Raw genomic sequence first — 24,398 nt, 5'->3', positions numbered from 1 at the left:
AGTTTCAAATATTCTTTTATCAGCAACAGAAAATGGACTAATACATTTCTTTTTGTCTACTATTCTTGGTTTCGTTTTGTTCTTGCTTTTCTAATTTCTTGAAGTGTCATGATAAGTTGCTTATTTGAACTCTTTCTACTTTTTGTGTAGGCATTTATTGCTATAAACTTCCCTCTTAGTACGCTTTTGTTGTATTCCATAGGTTTTGGAATGTTATATTTCTGTTTTCATTGTTTCAAGGAATTTTGAAATTTTCTTTTCAATTTCTTCATTGACCCATTGGTCATTTAGGAGCACGTGGTTTAATTGTCATGTATTGTAAAGTTTCAGAAGTTTGTCCTGTTATTGATTTCTAAGTATGGTATTGTGTACAAAAGTACACAATACTATATTGTTAACTATAGGTACTATGCTGTACAGCAGATCTCTATAACTTATTTGTCTTACATAGAAGAAACTTTATTCCCTAAAAGAATAATTTCCTATTTTCCCTTTCTCTTGCCGCTGGTAACCAGTATCCTACTTTCTATTAGTTTGACTATTTTAGATACCTCATTAAAGTGGAATCATACAGTATTTGTCTTTCTGGACTGGCTTATTTCACTTAGCATAATGTCCTCTGTGTTCATCCATGTTGTTGTAAATGGCAGGATTTCCTCATTTACTCCATTGTATGTATATGCATCATTTTCTGTCTCTCTTTCTCTTTTTTTTTTTAGCAAGTGGCCGTAAAGGGATCTGAATCCTTGACCTTGGTGTTATAACACCACGCTGTACCCAACTGAACTAACCAACCAGCCCTGCATCATTTTCTTTATCCATTCAGCTCTTTTGTTTTTATTTTATTTGTTTGGTTTTCATCCTGTTGTTTAGTCTACTTCATTTGTTTATGCTTTAATTTTTATTATTTTCTCCTGCTAACTTTGTACTTCGTTTGTTCTTTTTCTAGTTCCTTGAGGGCTGCCCAGTTAGCTCAGTTGGTTAGAGTATGGTGTTGTAACACCAAAGTTAAGGGTTTGGATCTCTGCCAGCTAACTACCAAACAGACAAACAAAAAAGGTCTAGTTCCTTGAGGTTTAATTTTACATTATTTGAGATCTTATTTCTTAATGTAGCATTTATTGCTAAATTTTCTTCTTAGTACTGCTTTTGCTGCATCTCTTAAGTTTAGGTGTGTGTATTTTCATATTTATTTGTCTCAAGATATTTTTTTATTTCAATTTTGAGTTCTTCTTTGACGCATTGGTTCTTCAGGAGTATGATGATTTTTGCATATTTGTGAGTTTTCCAATTTTCCTCATGTTGTCAATTGCTACTTTCCACCATTGCATTGAAAAGATACTTGATATCATTTCTTTTTTTTTTTTTTAAATTTTTTTCTTTTCCTAAAATTAAAAAAAACTTTTTTTATTCTTATTTATTTCTTTTTCTTTCAGTATTCTTGGATTAGTTAAGATTTGTTTTGTGGCCTAACATGATCTATTCTGTAGAATATTCTATATGCACTTAAGAAAAATATGTATTTTACTGCTGTTGGGTGTAATATTCTGTTATATCTGTTAGGTCCATTTGATCTAAAGTGTTGTTTGAGTCTGCTGTTTCCTTACTGATTTTTGTCTGCAGATCTATCCATTGTTGAGAGTGAGGTTTGAAGCCTACTATTATTATTGTGTCATATTGTCCATTTCTTCCTTTAGTTTTATTAATATTTGCTTTATGTATTTAGGTGCTCTGATGTTCGGTCTATATAATTGTTAATGACTTTCTGATGAATTGACTTTTTTAAAAAATCATCATGACCTGTTTTGTGTCTTGTGACAGTTTTTGACTTAATGTCTCTTGTCTAATATAAGAATGTAGCACCCTTTGCTCCCTTTTAGTTATTATTTTCATGGAACATTTTTTCCCATTTCTTAAACTTTAGCCTATGGGTATCCTTATAGCTAAAGTGAATCTTTTGTAGAGGACATATGATTGGATGTTGTTTTTGTATCCATTTGGTCAGTCTGTCTTTTGTTTAGGGGAATTTAATCCACTTATGTTTAAAGTAATTATTGGTAGGTAAGCCATTTTGTTAATTATTTTTTGGCTGTTTTTGTTCCCTTCTGTTATGTCTTTTGTGATTTTTATGTCTTTTGATGATTTTTATTGTGTTATGCTTTGATTCCTTTCTCTTTATCTTTTGTATATCTCCTATAAGTTTTTCTTTGTAGTTATTATGGAACTTACATAAACTTCTTATAGGTATAATAGTCTATTTTAAGCTGATAACAAGTTAGTATTGCTCACACACAAAAACTACCTATTTACTCCCCCTAACACTTTGTTATTGATGTCACAGGTTATATCCTTTTATATTGTATATCTATTAATTATTGTACAGTTCTTAAAACTTTTGTCTTTTGACATTTATGTTAGTGTTGAAAGTGATTTATGTATTGCTGCTACAATACTAGAATATTCTGTATTTGTCTTTATATGAGTATTTACCCTAACCACTAAGTTATTATAATATTTTTTTCATATTGCTATTTTGTATCTTTTTGTTTCAAGTTGATACCTTCCTTTAGCATTTCTTGTAAGCTAGGTCTAGTGGTGATATTCTTGTAAGCTAGGTCTAGTGGTGATAACTTTTTCAGCTTTTATTTGTCTTTGAAATCTTTTATCTTTTTCATTTCTGAAGGACAGGATTGCCAGTTATAGCATTCTTGGTAGGCAGTTTTTTTGTTTCAGCACTTTAAGTATATATCTTATTCCAATCTCTCTTGGCTTGTATGATTTCTGATGAGAAATGTGCATGTAATCTTATGGGGCTCCTTTGTATGTAATGAGTCACTTTTCTCTTGCTACTTTCGATATTCTTTAGTTTTCTTTGATTTTTGACACTTTGACTATAATGTTTGGTTGTAGACCTGTTTGGGTTCATCCTCTTTGGTGTTCTTGGGCTTCATGAATCTGCATTCCATTTCCCTTTCCCAGTTTGGGCATTCCTCAGCCATTATCTCTTTAAATAGGTTTTCTGCCCTTTCTCTTTCTCTTCTTCTCCTGGATTTTCCATAATGTGTGCATTGGTTTGCTTGATGGAGCACCATAATTCCTTTAGGCTTTCTTTACTTCTTTTCATTCTTTTTTCTGTTTGTTCCTCTGACTAGATAATTTCAAATTGCCTGTCTTTAAGTCTTTGATTATTTCTTCTGCTTAATAAAGTTTGTTGTTCAACCCCTCTTGCAATTTGAAAAATTTCTTTTCAATTATTGTATTTTTCAGTTCTAGTATTTTTGTTTGGTTCTTTTTAATTGTTTCTATCTCTGTTGATGTTCCCACTTTGTCCCTGTATTGTTGTTCTGATTTTGTTTGTCAGTGTTCTCTTTTAACTCAAGAGCTTCTTTAAGATTATTAACTTGAATTATTTTCAGGTAATTAATAAACCTCCATTTATTTCAGGTAGGTTAGTAGAGATTTCTTTTTCTTTTTCTTTTTCTTTTTTTTTGATTGTGTGTTGTTTTCCTGATTCTTCTTGTTCCCTGGTATGGTTGGTTTGTGTCTGCACATTTGACAAAATAGAAACTTTTCCACAGTTTGCAGGCTAGTGTCAACTGTAGGCATACTCTGTCTACTTTTCCCTTGTTTCTCTTTGTCCCAGGCATCCAGACTGTACCAGTTTTTTAATGCCCGGTGTGAGACAAGATAGAAATCAGTCCTTTGGGAGTACACTGGAGGGCTGAGGATATGGCTCAGTTTGCTTCTCTTACTTTCTTATGGAGGAAAAACCTTGGTTCTGTGCCTTTTCTTAATCTGAGCAGTGCTAGGTGTAGGAGGATGCCCACCCCTTCTCTTTTGTTTCTAGTTGTCCCAGGCACACAGAGTCTTCCAGTCTTTCAGTGCTGGCTTGAGGTAAGGTAGAAATAAGTTTCTGGGGAATGCATTGAAAGGCCAGGAGGCCAGAAGGCTTGGCAACTTGGCACATTTCATTCTACACTCTGTCCTTCCTCCTTAAGAGAGAAGTCACAGGCAGAGATGTTACTCTTGGCTGTGACTGAGCCATTTGGGGGAGGGGCTAATGTGGAGAAATGGAATTTGTTCTTATCAGTTGCAGATTTTCTCAGCTTTGTTTTTGTGTGGAGTGCTACAGTTTTTTAACTGGATTCTAAATTTTCCATACATGTATTTTGGTGCACATATCATTTTTGTGTTTCTGTGGGGAAACCAGGGCTAGGACTTCTGGCTCAGCCATCTTGCTGATGTCATCCCCATACATCTATACCTGACCCTTGAACAACAAGGGTGTTAGGGGTGCTGAACCCCTGTGCAGTTGAAAATTTCTGTATAAATGTTGACTCCCCCAAAACTTAACTACTAGTTAAGTACTTCATGTACCCCAAGCCCTCTGGAAGGGGAAGGGGCAGATATTGCTAAAATAGTAGGTAAGTAGTCAACTAGATAAAAGCTTACTAATGATAGGCTACTTACTGTTTGGTTAGTTATGTCATATATGCATGACATACCTAACCCCCAAATTTCCAATTATTTATTGAAAAAAATCTACTTATAAGTGGACTTGTGCAGTTCAAACCTGTGTTGTTCAAGGGTCAACTGTACATTTTTCTTACCGGAATGTCTCTCATTTTTGCCTATAGCAAAATTTTTGCCTCTGCTGATGGGGAATTGCTCCTCCCTCTATACTCCAACCCTGTGGTTGTGACAGGGGCACATCACTCCCCTTCTGGCTTCAGGGGAAGGTGTGTTATTTAGACCTGGCCAAAGAGGCCATCTCATTTGGTCCAGTGATGGTCATGTGACTCATGCAATGAAAATGCAGCCTTTTCTGGGTTTCTAAATGGTGATTGTGTGGATTTGGTTCTTCTCAGGTTGCTAAGGAGTATGAATACAAAGCTGACTAAAAGTAACAAGTTTCATTAAAGAATATTTTGTAAATATTATGACAGGGCTTACAGTGAAATTATAGGTGGTTATTTGGAGAAATGACATGCTAGTAATATTGAGAATTCTACTCAGAAACATTGTATATTTCTCCATTTATTCAAGTGTTTTCTGGCTTTTGGAAAAACTTCATAGTTTCCTTTCCATGGATCTAGCACATTTTTTGTTAGGTTTATTTTTAAGTATTTTATAATTTTAATTGATACTGTGAATAGGATCTTTTTTCCCCTTTTTACAGTTTTAAAATTGTTTTTTGCTGTATAGGCAAGCTACTGTTTTGGGAATGTCTGTTAGAATCTTTATTTGGTTACATACCTGGTCTATTATTACATTACCTTTTTGTGATTGAGTTTTTTGTATATTCTATGTAGACTGCTAGAAATATGTAACTAGTGACAGTTTTCTATTTTTATTTCTAATCATATCTCCTTTTTTTGTTGTAGTAATACATTTATTAAGATTGCCATTAAAATGTTGACAACTAGTGAGCACTGTCAACATCTTTGAGGCCTCATTCATTAATTTTTAAAAATGATTTTAGCTCTTGGTGTTTTATACAAAAAAATATTGCCCATATCAATGTCAAGAAGCTTTTCTGTTATGTTTTCTTCTAGTGGTTTTATGGTTTCGGGTCTTAGGTTTAAGTCTGTAACCCATTTTTTTTTTTTTTTTTTTTCATGACCGGCACTCAGCCAGTGAGTGCACCGGTCAGTCCTATATAGGATCCGAACCCGCGGCGGGAGCGTCGCCGCGCTCCCAGCACAGCACTCTACCAAGTGCGCCACGGGCTCGGCCCTGTAACCCATTTTTGAGTTGATTTTTTTAATAAGTGAGATAGGGGTCCAGTTTCATTCTTCTGCAGGTAGATATCCAGTTTTCCCAACACCATTTATTGAAATTTATTCAATAAATTCCATCTATTTGTCTTTTCCCCATTATGTATTCTTGGTACCCTTCTTGAGGATTGGTTGACTGTGGATACATGAATTTATTTCTGGGCTCTCTGTTCTGTTCCATCAGTCTATGTGTCTGTCCTTATGCCAGTACCATACTGTCTTGATTACTATTGCTTTGTTTTATATTTTGAAATCAGCAAGTGTGATCTCAAGCTTTGTCCTTTTTCAAGATTGCTTTGGCTATTTGGGGTCTTTTCCATATGAATATTAAGATTTTTTTTTTCTTTTTTGTAAGGAATGACATTGGGATTTTGGTAGAAATTGCATTGAATCTTCACTGTGGCTAGTATGGACATTTTAACAATATTAATTTCTCCATTCCATGAACACAGGACATCTTTCCATTTATCTATGTCTTTTAAAATTTCTTTTCATCAATGTTTTATTATTTTAATGTATAAGCCTTTCACCTCTTTGGTTAAGTTTATCCCTAAGTATTTTTTTCATTTTGTTGTTATTGTTAATAGGATTATTTTCTTTCTTATCTTTTTTTAAATACAGTTTTCTTTATAGGTATGTAAATAAATTCGATAGCACTACAAAAATAAAAGTCATCTAATAAGCTTACAGTGGTCCCCAGTACTGTAGAAGAGAATAAAATAAGATAAAATAGCTATAGAGAATTAAAAGCTAATTAGGTACATCAAGCTACAGTATTGTCCTTCAGATTAAAATGCTCTGATATAATCAATGCTGCAGCAAACGTAATCCTGAAAGAGATTTTGTTGCTGATAATCTAACCTCTTAACCCCAGTATTACAAGAACATACATAAGAGAGTCCTGATTTAATAACAGCTATCATCTCAACCCCTGCCCATACCATTGACCTCTGATATTTTTCCCCCAGGAGACATGTCAAGATTTGATGAGACTCTGTCACAACCAGGAAGAAACATGAACAACATGGAAACATTCTAATTCCAGAATAAGGTGACTAACAATAAAATTACCTGAAGAATCTGAACAATTAAGAAAGGGGCAAGTGACCTAGTTTTAAGAAAATATGTATTAATCTGGTATTTAAAATACAGCAATCCAAAAATAAGTATCATCTTCTTGCTCTTCACAATTTCCTAACAATAGGGTAAAATGCCTGTGTGTCTATTCATGAAGGAAAATGGAAAAACAACAGATTAAAGGCTGAGGCATTTCTTTTCTACTGGCTTTTGAATTTTATTAACTACATGAAGCACCTCACTAAAACTTTCCCAGTACCCCAGAAGTAACTTGGGTTTTCTTCTGGGCAGGGACAGGAAGAATGCAAAGGACAGGTTGCTGTTCCTGCCCTTCAGGGTCCAAGTACATGGTTCCCTATTGTGTTAGTCCATTTCTGTTGCTTATGACAAAATACTCAAAACTGGGTGATTTATAAAGAAAACAAAATTTATTGCTTACAGTTTTGGAGGCTGAGAAGTCCACAGCAATGCAGAGTATCACATGGTGAGAATGGTGGAGCAGAGAGAAAGAGAAAGAGAGAGAGAGAGAGCTCCTCATGTTCTCTCCTTTCAAACCCTCAGAACCACACCTACCACCACCATTAATCCATCAACTTAATCACCTCTTCAAGGCCCCATCTTTCAATTACCATAATAGGATTTCCTACCCTCTTAACAGTGTCACAGTGGGGAGCAAGCCTTTAATACATTACTACTTTGAGGGAACACAATTCAGTCCACTGCATTCCACCCCTGGCCTCCCAAAACTCATGTCCTTTTCACATACAGATACATTCATTTCATCCCCAAAGTCTTATTTCAACTCAAAAAGTCCAAAGTTTAAAGTCCCATCTGTGAAATCAAAACAAGTAATCTACTGCCAAGATACAATGGTGGGACAAGCAAAGGGTACATATTCCCATTTGAAAAGGGAGAAATAGGTCAGAAGAAAGGGATAACAGGTCCTAAACAAGTCCAAAGCCCAGCAGGGCAGGCATTAAATCTTACAGCTTGTAAATCATGTATCTTGGCTCCATGTTTGAAGTTCTCTGCAAACTGGTGTGGGGGTTAGGTTCTCAAGTCCTTGGGCAGCTCTGCTTCTATGGCTTTCTTGGTCTGGCAGTGCTTTAACTCTCCCAGGCTGGTGTTACACGTTGGTAGCACCACAGTTCTGTAGTCTCTATGGTGGTCCCACATGGCCTTGGTGGGGTTTTTTTCTGCTGCAACTCTGACCCCATGTTTCCCCTCCACATTGCTCTAGTGAAGGCTGTCTGTGGTGACTGCCCTGTGACAGATCTCTTCCTGGGCCCCGAGGGTTTTCCATATGTCCTTTGAAATTGGGTGGAGGTTCCCAATCCTCCATAGCTCTGGCATTCTGTGAGCCTGCAGACCTAACACCATGTGGATGGAAAGAAGCCTTGTGGAAAATACAAGGCTTCTGGCTTGTATTTTCCAAAGCTGAGGGTCCAGCCACACCTGGGGCCAATTTAGCCACAGCTGGAGCAGCCAAAGTAGCTGGGGTGCTAGTGTGGGGAGTAGCATCCTAAGGTAGCCCTAGGCAGTGAGCCCGTGGAGGGTACCTTGGGCCTGTTGCCCAAGACTATTTCTGTCTCCCTAGGTTTCTGGACCTGTAATGGAAGAAGACATAGCTTCCAAGATCTCTGACATGCCTTCAAGGTCTTTTTTCCTTCTCTTCATAATCCCTTTCTTCTGACTCATCTCCTTAGCAAAGGATCACTGAGCTATACATTGCTTTTGTGGCCAGGCTGAAAGCGTTCCAATCTTTGCCCTCTGCTTTCTTTTGAATTATAAATTCTGGCTTTACCTCATGCTTTTGCCACTGTAACTCATCATAGGCTATTGCAAGTAGCCATGCAGCTTCCTTAATGCCTTGCTGCTTAGAAATTTCTTCTGCCTAATACCCTGGGTCAGCACCCTTAAGTTCCATGTTCCACAAAACTTTTAGACATGAATAGAATGAAGCCAAGTTCCTTGCCATTTCATAGCAAGGGTGATCTTTTCTCCAATTTCCAATATGTCCCTTCTCATTTACATCTGAGATCTTCTCAGAATGGCATTTACTGTCCATATTTCTATAAGCATTCTGCTCAGTACCACGTAACCAATCTTTAAGACATTCCATACTTTCACTCATCTTTTTGTCTTCTTCTGAGTCCTCCATACTCCTCCAACCTTTGCCTAACACCCAGTTCCAAAACTGCTTTTACATTTTGAAGTATTTGTTATAAGCAACACCCCATTTCTCTGGTACCAATTTTCTGTATTAGTTCATTTCTGTTGCTTATAACAAAATATCTGGAATTGGGTGATTTATAAGAGAACAAAATATATTGCGTACAGTTTCAGAGGCTGGGAAGTCCAAAGTCCAGGGAACACATCTGGTGAGGGTCTTCATCGTGGGTGGCAACAGTGACCCAGGGCTCTCACATGGTAGAAAATGGCAAAGCACAGAGAGAGAGAACTTCTCATGTACTCTTATTTGAAAGTCCTCAGAACCATGCCCCTGACCACCATTATTAATCCATTCAGTACAGTGTGATCCTACGATCTAATCACCTCTTCAAGGCCCCACCTTTCACTTACCATAATAGGATTTCCCGCCCTCAACAGTTACAATGGGGATTAAGTTTTGGGGGAACATTCAACCCAAGGTACAGCATATCACTGGATCTTGTTTGTTTTTTTATCCATTCAGATTGGTAAGTTTAATTCATTTGCATTTAAAGTAATTATTGATAGGTGATGACTTACTATTGCCGTTTTTATTGTCATAGTTTCTGTCTGTTTTACAGTTGTTTTGTCCTCTCTCTCTTGATGGCTTTGTTATTTATGATTTTCTGTTGTGATTTGCTTTGATTATCTTCTCTATCTTTTGTGTATCAATTAGAAGTTTTTTCTTTGTGGTTACCTCAAGGTTTGCATAAAACACCATATAGTTATAGCCATCTATTTTAAGTTGATAACAACTTCATTTGTGTACAAAAACTCTACACTTTTACTCCGCCCCCCCACCCCACTTTATGTCCCTGTAGTCAGACTTTGCTCCTTTTCTATTGTGTATCCATTAACTTTTTATTAATCAACAGTATCTTTAACTTTTATGTTAGGGTTAAAAGTAATTTATGCACCACCATGGCAGTGTTACATTAATCTGTATTTAATCTATGTATTTACCTTTAACAGTGAGATTTATTATTCATATACTTTGCATTACTATTTAGTGTGTTTTTGTTTCAATTTGAAAAACTCTTTTAAAAATTCCTTGTAAGACAGGTCTAGTAGTGACCAACTCTTTCAGTTTTTCTTTGTATGAAAAGACTTTTGTCTGCCTGTTATTTTTAAAGGATAATTTTGCCAGATATAGTATTCTTGGTTGGCAGTTTTTCTCTTTCAGTACTTTGAATAGATTATCCCACTCACTTTTGGCCTAGCAGGGATTTTTGCTAATAAATTTGCTGATAGTCTTATGGTGGTTCCCTTAAATGTGACAAGCTGCTTTTCTCTTGCTGCTTTCAAAATTCTCTCTTTGTCCTTGTCTTTCAACAATTTAACATAATGTGTCTCAAAATACTCTCATTTGATCATATTTGGGGATTTGAGGTTCATTAATCTACATGTTAATTTCCCTCACAAGATTTGGGAAGTTTCGGCCATTATTTCTTTAAATCAGCTTTATGCCTTTCTTTCTCTCTCTTCTTATAATGTGTATGTTGGTTTTCTTAATGTTATTTTTCTTAGTTGGGGATGCTATAACAAAATACCTTGGATTGAGTAATTTATAAACAATAGAAATTTATTGCCTATAGTTCTGCAGGCTGGGAAGTGCAAGACCAAGGTGCCAGCGGGTATGGTTTCTGGTGATTGCCATTCCTCATTGACAGTGCCTTCTCGCTGCATTCTTACATGGTGGAAAGGACAAGCAGGATCCTTTATGCCTTTTTATAAGGGCACTAATCCCATTTACCTCCCAAAGACCATACCTCTTAATACCTTGGGGTTAAATTCCAACATATGAATTTGGGGGAGGGGGGACAGCAACATTCAGATCATAGCAATGTCCCATAAATCCATAGGCTTTTATTCTTTTTTGTCTGCTACTGAATAGTTTCAAAATGACCTGCCTTTGAGTTGGCAGATTCTTCTAGTTGATCTAGTCTGCTATTGACACTCTTTATCACATTTTTCATTTAATTAATTTTATTCTGAATCTCCAAAATTTCTGTTTTTGTCTTTTTTTTATGATTTCTATCTCATTTTTGAACTTCTAATTTTGTTCATGTTAATTTTCCTGATTTTTTTTTTTTGAGTTGTCTCTGTTTTCTTGCAGCTTACTAAACCTCTTTAAAACAATTATTTTGAATTTTTTTCCACCCAATTTATAGATCTCCATTTCTTTGGGGTTGGTTAGTGAAAAATTATTAAGTTCCTTTGGTGATGTCATGTTTCCTTGATTTTTTTTCATGTTCCTTGTAACACTGTGTTGATATCTACACTTGGAGCAATCACCTCTTTGAGACTTTCTATACCGGCTTTGGTGAGGAAAGACCTTCACCTATGAATAAGTGAAGGAACCAGCTCAATCAAGTATGGTGGCTCTGGTTCTGGCAGGAGACAGCAGAGGTTCAGGCTCCAGGGAGGGCACAACAGCATAGAGTTTGTATCCCTTCATCAGCTGAGGTCAGCATCAGTGAAGACTGGGGGGGTTAGTGGTGGCAGTGAGGGCTGCTAGGGTCCTCAGTGGTAAATGCTGCTGGGATCCTCCTATTCTCATTTTCCTCTATTGGGAGAAGTTGCAACCAAAGGTATTCCTCTTGGCACTGGAATCTGGGGTGCAGGTGCTTCTGTGGTGATGGTGCCAGTGTCTCAGGTGATGCATGCATAGAACAGTGAAATTGTGGCCTGGGGCCTGGGTGCATGAATGGCAGCACTACTGTCTGGGGCATGAGTGTGCATATGGTGGTGTCCCCACTGGGGGTTGGCACATGTGCGTGGTGGCATTGAGGTTGCGGGGAGAGGCATGGTGGCCCCAACCCAGGAGTGGGGGGTCGGACAAAGCAGTGGTTCTTCTCCTGGGTTGGAGGAGGAGTGCAGTGGCATGAGCTATGGGAAGGTGTGTCAGCTTGGGTCAGCACGGGTGAAGGCTGTGAGTGTCCTTGGTCGTGACAGCTGTGCTGTGGGTATCTGTGGTGGTGTCAAGGGCTGCTAAGGTACTTCTGTACTCGGGGTGGAGGTTGCTATGAGGAGACCCTCTTGACTGTGCTAGACTGGGTGATGGGATGATGCAGGTAAAGAGCTTGCTGTGCTTTTCTATGCAGGCTTCCTTGCTTTTTGGGCTCCACTATATTGCTGCAGATTCATCACTGAAGTCTGGAGCTCTCCCAGAGTTATTTTTGTTAGTGGGTAGTTGTTTAATCATTGTTTTGTGGGGGTACAAGTGTTCGGACCTTCTAGTTCACCACCTTGCCCTCATCCATTTACTTTTTAATTTTCTTTTAAAAAACAACTTTATTGTAGTTTATTTTACCTACAGTAAATTGCACATATTTAAAGGTACAATTAGCTAAGTTTTGTATATATATATATATGTATACACCTGTGAAACCATTGCCACAATCAAGACAATGAACATATGCTTGCCCCTGAAAGTTTTTTGATGTCTTTTGGTAATTCTTCCACCTCTCTCCACCTAGTTTCAGGATACTACTGATTTACTTTTGTCAGTGTAGATTAGTTTTCATTTGTACAGTTTTATATCCATCGAGTTGTGAAGTATGTACTCTTTATTTTGGCCTGGCTTCTATGGCTCAGTATAATTATTGTGAGATTCGTTCATGTATTTGCATATATCCTTAGTTCACTACTTTTTATAGCTGAGTAGTATTCTATTATATGTATGTGCCCCAATTTGTTTACTCATTCTCCTGTTGGTGAACATTTGGTTTGTTTCTAGTTTTGGGTTATCACAGATGAAGCTGCTATAAACATTCATGCACATATCTTTGTAGGGACCTAAGATTTCTTTTCTTTAGGTAGATACTTAGGACTGGAATGGCTGAACCATATAGTAGGTGTATGTTTAACTTCTTTTAGAAACTGTAGAAATGTTTTCCAAAGTGGTTGTACCATTTTACATTTCCATCAGCAAAGTATGAAAGTTTCAATTCCTTTGTGTCTTTACCCTCAGTTAGTATGGTCATCATTTTAATTTTAGCCATTCTAACAGGTATGTAGTAATATTATATTGTGGCTTTAGTGTGCATTTTCCTTATTACTGGTCATATTGAGAATCTTTTCATGTGCTTATTTGCCTTCTGTTTATCTTCCTTGGTAAAGTGTGTGTTCAAATCCTTTGCCCACTTCTTGAAGGGTTGTTTCTTATTATTGAGTTTTGAGTTTTTTATTAAGTCATTTATCAGATATATGTTTTACAAATACTTGATCCTAATCTGTGGCTTGTTTTTTCATTCTCCTAATAAAGTCTTTTGAAGAGACGTTTGTAATTTTTTATGAAGTCCAGTTTACTAATTATCCTTTTCTGGATTTTACTTTCTTTGCCTGTCTAGAAAATCTTTGCTTAATCCTAGGTTAAAATGATATTCTCCTATGTTTTCCTCTAGAAGTTTTGTAGTTTTTTTTTTTAACATATTGTGCTGCGATCCATTTTAGATTATTTTTTTTTAAATGGTGCAAGGCATGAAATGAAGTTGTTCTTTATTTTATTTTTCAATTCATTGTTCCAGCACCCTTTGTTAAAACACTGTCCTTTCTAAACTGGCTTGCCTTTACACATTTGTAAAAAAATCAGTTGTCCCTATTAGTGTGGGTCTATTTCTAGTCTCACTATTCTGTTCTATTAATCTGTTTGTCTGTCTTTATGCAAATGCCCCACTATTTTGAGTACTGTAGCTTTATAGTAAGTCTTAAAATCAAATAGATGTAGTCCTGAAACTTCTTCTTTTTTAAAGTTGGTTTGGCTATTTTAGATCCTTTGCATCTCTATATGAGTTTTTGAATTGGTTTGTTAAATTCTACAAGAATAACCTGATGGGATTAGGATTGCATTGATCATTTTGGGGAGAAATAATATCTTAATAGAGCTAATTATTTAGACAAATGAACAATACCTCTTCACTAATTTAGGTTATTTTTAATTTCTCTCAGTGGTGTTTTGCAGTTTTCAGTGTAGAGGTCTATCACAACTTTTGTCAAAATTATTATTCAGAATTAATATTTGTTATTGCTATGTAATAGTATTTTTTTAAAAAATCAATTTGCAATTGCTCATTGCCAGTATATGAAAATACAATTGATTGCTGTATATTCATCTTATATATATCAAGCTTGCTACACTCATTAGTTTTAGTAGCTTTTTTTTTTTGTAGATTCTATTGGATTTCTACATAGATGCCTGAAGGCTACATGAAGGTCAGAGAGCACCAGGAGAGAGGCAGGAGACAGTGGAAACTGTGAGCCAACACCTTTATTGGGTTCCAGGGCATTATCATGTAAGTTTTCCATGGGGAGTTTAAATCGGTGGGTTTAGAGCAAGCAGGTACAAGTTATAAGAGGTCACACTGTAACTAAGAAGTGGTCACTGTGGCATATCTGCACAGTCCATGCAAGGTGTGGGGGTCAGCAGGGCCAGTTAAGTAGGTTGTATGTAGCTCTTCCACAGGGAGGTGGTCACAAGCAGGAAGTTGTATAAGGCACATATCTGGATGAAACTGGGGCAAGGTGTAGAACTGGAAACTGTGTCAAGGGTGACAGAGCCCTGCTTCTGGTGTGAGAACGTTAAACTTACATTTACAATGGATGCAAAGGCAACATAAAATTACAAGAATTCACTGTAGGCAGTTTGTACTGCAACCTAATTCTTCTGATGGATCTAAGAAAAGTCATTGATTTTAGTTTGTTTAGCTGCTTCCTTTTGTGTGTGTGGGAGTAAGGAGTTGCAAAGCTCTTAGCATGCCAGAAAAGAAACCAGAAGGGCATCCATTGTGCAATTTCTATTCTTTAAAATTTATTAAAACTTGGTTTATGTCCATGGTACTGTCTATTTTGGTAAATGCCACACATGCATTTGAAAATAATGTGTATTCTGCAGTTGTTGAGTATAGTGTTCTATATGTATCAGTAAGGTCAGTTTGATTAATGTTGTTTACTTCTTCTGTTTTTACTTATTTTTTTGTCTTCTCATTTTGTCTGTTGCTGAGAGAGGTGTGTAAGCATCTCCAACTATGATATTGGATTTTTTATTACTTATTTTATTACTCATTTTTGATCTCCTGCTTCATACACAGTAGTTTCCCCTTATCCATGGTTTGGTTTTCTGGGTTTCGGTTACCTGGGGTCAACCAAGGTCTGAAAATATTAAATAAAATATTTCAAAAATAAACAATTTATGTTTTAAATTGCATGCCATTCTGAGAAGGATGATGAAATCTCATGTCATCCCACTGTATCCCACTTGGGACATGAATCATCTCTTTGTCCGCTGTATCCACATTGTATATGCTATCTGCCCATTTGTCACTTAGAAGTAGTCTTGGTTATCAGATCAAGAGATCACAAGAAGACGATATTTTGAGAGAAAGAGAGAGAGAGACCACATTCACATAACTTTTATTACAGTATATTGTTATAGTTCTAGTTTATTATTAACCTCTTACTGTGCCTAATTTATAAATTAAACTTTATCATAGATATGTATGTATAGGGAAAAAATAGTATATGTAGGGTTCAATACTACCTGTTGTTTTCAGGCATCCACCGGGGGTCTTGAAAAGTATCCCCAGAGGATAAGGGGAGACTAATGTATTATGAAGCTATGTTATTAGGTGTGTACAAAATACTGTGGAAGGGTCCTTTTTACTGTATTAAATATATTCCTCTTTACCTTGATTTATACCTTTTTATCACTGTCAGCAGTTCACCTTGTTTCCTTTTAATATGGTTTCATCACATTTCTTTTGGTTAATGTTTACATTGTTTACCTTTTCTTTTTTTGCTTTTTTAAATTTTAATTTATCAATATACAATGTAGTTGATTTTTATGTCTCTTTACCAATTCCTCCTTCCTGCACATCCATCAGCATCATATCTGTTCTACATTGTTTACCTTTTTACCTCTTCTGTTAATGTGATTGATCTTTTGCTTTCAACCTTTCTATGTGTTATTATTTACTTATTTCTTTATTTATTTTTAAAAGATGACCGGTAAGGGGAATCTTAACCCTTGGCTTGGTGTTGTCAGCACCACGCTTTCCCCAGTGAGCTAACCGGCCATCCCTACATAGGGATCCAAACCCATGGCCTTGGTGTTATCAGCACCACACTCTCCCGAGTGAGCCACAGGCCAGCCCTTATGTGTTATTATTTAAAATGTGTCTCTCATAAACAGCTTTTGTTCTAGCCTTAACACATACAAGGATACTTCAAAAGTTTGTGGAATAATAGAATTAAAAGATAGTATGAGGAGCACTCCTCTGACTCTGTCAGATGGTGTTTTCCAGGTTGATCCTCACATTCAACTCTCAGTAAACTGTATAAAATTTAAAATATGTATGTCTTCCCATGAAATTTTTGAAGTACCTTCGTACGTATCTTACAGAGGCATCTAATACAGTCATGTTTTGTACTGTTCTCATCAGATTCAGAGCCTGTTTGTCAGATGCAATCAATATTATGTCATTAAGGTCGTGGACAAGTGTGACATTCTGTAGGGTGTTAAGGGATAACAAATATCTCTACAAAATAGGCTGTGGCAGAGAGAAGGCAGTTAATGTGGGTCTGAAAAAGAGACCATATAAATATACTGATGGTTCAAATATAGCCTGTTTCTTCTGGTAGCCCTTAAATACTGGTACAGAAAAAAGCATTTTTTCATAACTACTTACATAACAGCTTCTGGTTCTGCTGGGTTGTTTAGTAAAGAAACCACAGTTGAAACAGCAAGTGCAATTAGAATCACCCCATGCCACATTTAGAGTAATCCACAGTAATTTTTCAAGATCAACCCACCTTGCATATGTGAAATGAGTGAGTTAAATGTGGATGTGATAGGTATTACCCCTGTATCTTCAAAGTCTTTGTGCACAAATTTCTGTAATTTCCAAATATTCAATTATTGTTCTTACTTTACTATTGTTGAATCTTCATTATTATTAAGTACTGATAGTAAAAAATATTATAATAAATGATAGCATAAAATAATAAATAATAGTAAATAGTATAAATAGTTTAAAATAATGAATAATAGTTAAAAATATAGTAAAGCTTTATTATTAAAGGTAGATAATTATATACCTCTGGTTTATCACAATCCAGTTATTTGTATTAACTTAAAAATATTTGGAAGAATGTATGGTACAGAACCCTGTGTACCAGAAATTTTCTTTGGAAAGATCTATTTAAAACAAATTTTTTATTACAGATTCATTCTCTAATCGATGTGAAACTATTTAATTTTTAAAAAATATTTCTTGTGTCAATTCTGTTCATTTTCCTATGTTTCTTACATTTTTAAATTTATTGGCATAAAATTGTTTGTAATATCTTTTCATTACTATTTTTTATGTTTATAGGAACTAATAATTAGAATTTGCATTTTCTCTATTTAGTTTTTGATCAATATTGATAGGCGTTGACCAGTTTTATTATTTCTTTCAAGAACCAGATTTTAGCTTTGATTATTTTCATTTTAAAATTTCTTTTTTATATCATACCTTTCTACTCATCTTTATTTTTTCTTTTACTGTTAAAGGTTTAATAAACTGTTTTCTCTGTAGCTTCTTGAAATTATATTTTGTATAAGATATTTTAAATATTTCCTCTTTTCTAATATATACCCTGGAAATGAGAAATTTTGATGTAACATTTAGATGCATTATACAAGTTTAATAAGTAATATTTTCATTAGCAGTCAGTGTAAAATGTTTTCAGTTTGATATTTTGATTCTATTTATCAAAATATTTGGACCATGGATTATTTAGAAGGACGTTCTTTAATTTTGAAGCACAAGTTATTTTTTGCCTATTTTCTTATTGTTTTCTTTTTAAATTCTTTAGTGATTAAGAAGCGTACACTGTGCAATTTTCACTTGTAGGACTGGTTGAGACTTCCTTTATGACCACAGATATCATCTATTTTGGTAAATGTCACATCTGCATTTGAATTTAATAACTGTGCTGCATTTGTGGGGTGTTTTTACATGTGTCAAGTTAATTTGATGAAAATTGCTTAAAATTTTCGTTTTCTTATTGATTTTTTTTTGTCTGTTCTATTGTGTTGACTACAATGTAGATTTTGGATTTCTCTGTTTCTACTTTTATATCTCTCATTGTTTGCTTTCTATATTTTGAGGTATTAAGTAGATACGAATTCCTGTTGAATTTTATCATATTAAATATATCCTTTTTATCTTTGTTGCCACTTCATCTTTTCTGCTATTAGTTAAAATAGTTTCTTCAGTTTACTTTTGCCAATATAGTAAAATATTGCAAAGTTATCTCCTACCATTTCAGACTTGGAACGAACTTGTCCCTCTGGAACATGTTGAGATCTGATTCTGACATGCATCCAGACTCAATAGGGGGTGGTAGGAGGGTGTCTTGAAGAGACTAGGCATCCCCTTACAGGGTCAGTTCCCTAGCTGAGGTCATTACAGGGTCTCAAGCTAGAGGTGGCTAGAATTTCCAGACAGGAGAACTCTGGGTTCTTTCACTGGTAAAGGAGACTCAGGGATACTTTGGAGGAGCTAGACATTCAGTATCATGCACGTCCGCTTGGAATTCCCCATTTCGAGTCCCAAGATTTTTATCCTTGTCAATTGATTTTCTACCTTTTCCGACAGAGTGTTGAGAAATATATGTATTTAACTCACATTGTGATTCTGCAATCCCCACAATTATTTTAATTTTCAGTGAGCTTGGTCTTGTGGCTAAAACAAAGGAGAGATTCTTTTAGGTACACCAGTATAAGCTCTGTGTTTGAGGTGAGAATATAGGTTCTTGAGCCTCATTGTGTAAATTTTCCAATGCAGTTAAGTATATTACCACATATCTCAGTGTTTGAGGTTCTTATATTCATCATCACAGCAGTTGCTTGATTACCCTATACACCTAAATCAATAGGACACTTCATTGCAATCAACATTGGATGGTAATTTGATTAATTGTGGTACTTCTACAATTTGTGTTTTCTCTATTTCGTTTTTGATCAATATTGTTAGGTGTTCACCAGTTTTATTATTTCTTTCGAGAACCAGATTTTAGCTTTGATTATTTTCTTTTTAAAATTTGTTTTCTATGTCATTCTTTTCTACTCAACTTTATTTTTTTCTTCTACTGTTAAGAGTTTAATTAGCCCATCTTTTTTTAAAAAAAATATTTTTCTTTCTTTTTTATTGCAGGACTTTTTCTTTAATTGGTTATGAATATTCATGAAAGACATAGCTGATTGTCACCCCTTGTGCCCAAGATGTGAAGGCCAGATCCATACTGGCAGCATGCACCTTACCACAAATTGTGTCTGTACCCCATGTCTCCCACCTGGTAATCCCCCACCTCCCTCCTCCTCCCCCTTCCCCCCCACTTTGCTTTATATCCCAGCGTATGTTCTCTCCCTCTGCAAGTCCAGCGAATGGGACTACATCAAACTAAATAGCCCATCAGTTTTATTTTATTTTATTATTATTATTTTTTAAATTTTATTTTGTCGATATACAGTGTGGTTGGTTATTGTGGCCCATCACCGAAACCTCCCTCCCTCCTCCCTCTCCTCCCTCCCACCCAACAATGTCCTTTCTGTTTGCTTGTCATGTCAACTTCAAGGAATTGTAATTGTTGTGTCTTCTTCCCCCCCACCGCCCCCGGTTTTTGTGTGTGTGTGTGTGTGTGTGTGTGTGTGTGTGTGTGTGTGAATTTATTTATTTATTTTTAGCTCCCACCAATAAGTGAGAACATGTGGTATTTCTCTTTCTGTGCCTGACTCGTTTCACTTAATATAATTCTCTCAAGGTCCATCCATGTTGTTGCAAATGGCAGTATTTCATTCGTTTTTATAGCTGAGTAGTATTCCATTGTGTAGATGTACCACATTTTCCGTATCCACTCATCCGATGATGGGCCTTTGGGCTGGTTCCAACTCTTGGCTATTGTAAAGAGTGCTGCAATGAACATTGGGGAACAGGTGTACCTTCTACTTGATGATTTCCATTCCTCTGGGTATATTCCCAACAGTGGGATAGCTGGGTCGTATGCAATTGTTTGAGGAACCTCCATACCGTTTTCCATAGAGGCTGCACCATTTTGCAGTCCCACCAACAATGTATGAGAGTTCCTTTTTCTCCACAACCTTGCCAGCATTTATCGTTCAGAGTCTTTTGGATTTTAGCCATCCTAACTGGGGTTAGATGGTATCTCAGTGTGGTTTTGATTTGCATTTCCCGGATGCTGAGTGATGTTGAGCATTTTTTCATATGTCTGTTGGCCATTTGTATATCTTCCTTTGAGAAATGTCCATTTAGCTCTTTTGCACATTTTTTAATTGGGTTGCTTGTTTTTTTTTTTGTAAAGTTGTTTGAGTTCCTTATATATTCTGGATATTAATCCTTTGTCAGATGTATATTTTGCAAATATTTTCTCCCACTCTGTTGGTTGTCTTTTTAACTCTGTTAATTGTTTCTTTTGCTGTGCAGAAGCTCTTTAGTTTGATATAATCCCATTTGTTTATTTTTCCTTTGGTTGCCCGTGCTTTTGGGGTCATATTCATGAAGTCTGTGTCCAGTCCTACTTCCTGAAGTGTTTCTCCAATGTTTTCTTTAAGAAGTTTTATTGTTTCAGGGTGTATATTTAATTCTTTAATCCATTTTGAGTTGACTTTAGTGTATGGTGAAAGGTATGGGTCTAGTTTCATTCTCCTGCATATTGATATCCAGTTCTCCCAGCACCATTTGCTAAAGAGGCAATCTCTTCCCCAGTGTATAGGCGTGGTGCCTTTGTCAAAGATCAGATGGCTATAGGTGTGTGGGTTGATTTCTGGATTCTCTATTCTATTCCATTGATCAGTGTGTCTGTTTTTATGCCTGTACCATACTGTTTTGGTTATTATAGCTTTGTAGTGTAGTTTAAAGTCAGGTAGTGTTATGCCTCCAGCTTTATTTTTTTTGCTCAGCGTTGCTTTGGCTATGCGTGGTCTTTTGTTATTCCATATAAATGTCTGGATAGTTCTTTCCATTTCTGAGAAAAACATCATTGGAATTTTGATGGGGATTGCATTGAATTTGTACATCTTTCCATCTTCTTGTATCCTCTTTAATTTCTCTCAGCAGTGGTTTGTAGTTCTCATTATAGAGATTTTTCACATCCTTGGTTAACTCAATTCCTAAGTATTTTATTTTTTTGGTGGTTATTGTAAATGGGCAAGCTTTCTTGATTTCCCTTTCTGTGTGTTCACTATTGGAGAAAAGAAATGCTACTGATTTTTGTGTGTTGATTTTGTATCCTGCTACTGTGCTGAAATCATTTATCAACTCCAAGAGATTTTTTGTAGAGGTTTTAGGCTGTTCAATATATAGGATCATGTCATCTGCAAACAGGGACAGTTTGACTTCATCTTTTCCAGTCTGGATGCTCTTTATTTCCTTCTCTTCTCTGATTGCTCTGGCTAGTACTTCCAACACTATGTTGAATAGGAGTGGTGAGAGTGGGCATCCTTGTCTAGTTCCTGTTCTTAAAGGAAACGCTTTCAGCTTTTCCCCATTCAGGATGATATTGGCAGTGGGTTTATCATATATGGCTTTAATTATGTTGAGATCCTTTCCATCTATACCTAACTTCTAGAGGGTCTTTGTCATGAATGAATGTTGAATTTTATCAAATGCTTTTTCCGCATCTATAGAGATGATCATATGGTTCTTGTGTTTGATTTTATTAATATGGTGATCACATTTATTGATTTGCATATGTTGAACCAACCTTGCATCCCTGGGATGAATCCCACTTGATCATGGTGAATAATTTTACGTATATGTTGCTGTATTCTGTTTGCTAGTATTTTAGTGAGGATTTTTGCATCTATATTCATCAAGGATATCGGTCTGTAGTTTTCCTTTTTGGTTTTATCTTTACCTGGTTTTGGTATCAGGATGATGTTGGCTTCATAGAATGAGTTTGGGAGATTTGCGTCCGTTTCAATCTTTTGGAATAGTTTGTAAAGAATCAGTGTCAATTCCTCTTTGAATGTTTGGTAAAATTCTGCTGTGAATCCATCTGGTCTGGGGCTTTTCTTTGTTGGGAGCCTTCTGATAACAGCTTCAATCTCCTTTATTGTTATTGGTCTGTTCAAATTTTCTACGTCTTCATGGCTCAGTTTTGGGAGCTTGTGTGTGTCCAGAAATTTATCCATTTCCTCCAGATTTTCAAATTTGTTGGCATATAGCTGTTTATAGTAGTCTCGAATGATTCCTTGTATATCAGATGAATCAGTTGTAATATCACATTTTTCATTTCTAGTTTTTGTTATTTGAATCTTCTCTCTTTTTTTTTGTTAACCATGCTAATGGTTTGTCAATTTTATTTATCTTTTCAAAAAACCAACTTTTTGATTCATTGATCTTTTGTATTGTTTTTTGGGTTTCAATTTCATTAAGTTCTGCTCTGATCTTAATGATTTCTTTCCATCTGCCAACTTTAGGTTTGGATTGTTCTTGTTTTTCTAGTTCTTTAAGGTGAAGTGTTACGTTGTTCACTTGCCATGTTTCCATTCTTCTGAGGTGAGCATTTAATGCAATAAATTTCCCCCTTAATACTGCTTTTGCCATATGCCACAGGTTTTGGTATGATGTATCATTATTTTCATTATTTTCAATACATTTTTTGATTTCCTGCTTGATTTGTTCTTGGACCCATATGTCATTAAGTAGAATGCTGTTTAATTTCCATGTGTTTGTATAGTTTCCAGAATTTCGTTTGTTATTGATTTCTAATTTTAATCCATTGTGGTCTGAGAATATACATGGGATAATTCCAATTTTTTTGAATTTTTTGAGACTTGATTTGTGACCTAATATGTGATCTATCCTGGAGAATGATCCATGTGCTGATGAGAAGAATGAATGTTCTGAGGTTGTTGGATGGAATGTTCTGTAGATATCTGCCAATTCTAATTGGTCTAGAGTATTGTTTAGATCTTGTGTTTCTCTACTGATTCTTTGCCTAGATGGTCTGTCTAATATTGACAGTGGGGTGTTCAGGTCCCCTGCTATTATGGTATTAGTGTCTATTTCCTTCTTTAGATCTAATAGAGTTTGTTTTATAAATCTGGCTGCTCCAACATTGGGTGCGTACATATTTATGATTGTTATGTCTTCTTGATGGATCAGTCCTTTTATCATTAAGTAGTGTTCCTCATTGTCTCTTTTTATGGATTTTAGTTTAAAGTCTATTTTGTCAGATATAAGAATAGCTACTCCAGCTTGTTTTTCTTTTCTGTTTGCATGGTAAATCTTTTTCCATCCTTTCAGTCTTAGTCTATGTGAGTCTTTATGGGTGAGGTGGGTCTCTTGTAGGCAGCATATAGTTGGGTCCTCCTTTTTGATCCAGTCAGCCAGTCTGTGTCTTTTGATTGGGGAATTTAAGGCTTTTACATTAAGAGTTGTTATTGTAAGGTGTTGATTTATTCCTAGCATTTTGTTGATTATTGTTTGGTTGTCTTAGGTGTCTTTTGTCCCTTGCTTTCTGATTTACTGTTTGTTTTCTATATTTGTTGGTTCCTTGGGTTGTAGATAGCCTTTTTGTTTGTTTGTTTTCTCTTCATGAATGCCATTTTTATTATACTATTGGGTTTTGATTTTTCTTGGGTTTTTATGGCAGTGGTAGTTATTTTTCAGGAACCAAACCCAGTACTCCCTTGAGGATTTCTTGTACGGGTGGTCGTGTGATGGTGAACTTCCACAGTTTTTGTTTGTCTGAGAAATATACTATTTGTCCTTCATTTCGGAAGGATAGCCTTGCAGGGTAGAGTATTCTTGGCTGGCAATCTCGGTCTTTTAGTATTTTGAATATATCATCCCATTCCTTTCTAGCTTTTAGGGTTTGTGATGAAAAGTCTAATGTTAGTCTGATTGGAGCTCCTTTATAGGTGATTTGACGTTTCTCTCTTGCAGCTTTTAAGATTCTCTCTTTGTCTTTGAGTTTTGCCAGTCTGACTATAACATGTCTTGGAGAAGACCTTTTTGGGTTGAATACTTTTGGAGATCTTTGAGCTTCCTGGATCTGAAGGTCTGTGATTTTTCCTATACCTGGGAAGTTTTCTGCCACTATTTTGTTGAATATGTTTTCAATACAATCTCCTTTTTCCTCCCCTTCTGGAATACCCATGACTCGGACATTTGAGCGCTGAAGGTTGTCTGATATCTCTCTCAGATTTTCTTCAATGCCTTTGGTTCTTTTTTTTTTCTTTTTTTTTTTTTTTTTTGTCTGCTTGTGTTATTTCAAACATCCCATCTTCTAGTTAAGAGGTTCTCTCTTCAACTTCTGCAAGCC

At 35.8% G+C, this 24,398-nt stretch overlaps 1 protein-coding gene across 3 annotated transcripts in view; it reads left to right on the top strand.

Moving 5' to 3' along the window:
• The window catches only part of MED6 (mediator complex subunit 6), a 123,935-nt gene that overhangs the window by 29,867 nt on the left and 69,670 nt on the right, over positions 1–24,398 (top strand). Inside the window, exon 9 of one of the 3 annotated variants that reach the window (XM_063090870.1) lies at positions 6,746–6,829. The exons of the other annotated variants lie outside the window; for them this stretch is intronic. Within the exon in view, the coding sequence (XP_062946940.1) occupies positions 6,746–6,816 (71 nt within the window). The 3' untranslated portion in view covers positions 6,817–6,829. Of the gene's footprint in view, positions 1–6,745; positions 6,830–24,398 lie in introns of those variants that run through there. 3 annotated transcript variants of the gene reach the window in all.

The sequence above is a fragment of the Cynocephalus volans genome, chromosome 3 (assembly GCF_027409185.1).
Source record: "Cynocephalus volans isolate mCynVol1 chromosome 3, mCynVol1.pri, whole genome shotgun sequence".
Taxonomy (NCBI): domain Eukaryota; kingdom Metazoa; phylum Chordata; class Mammalia; order Dermoptera; family Cynocephalidae; genus Cynocephalus; species Cynocephalus volans.
Note: the sequence above shows the minus strand (reverse complement) of the source record. Positions and strands in the feature narration are given on the sequence as shown.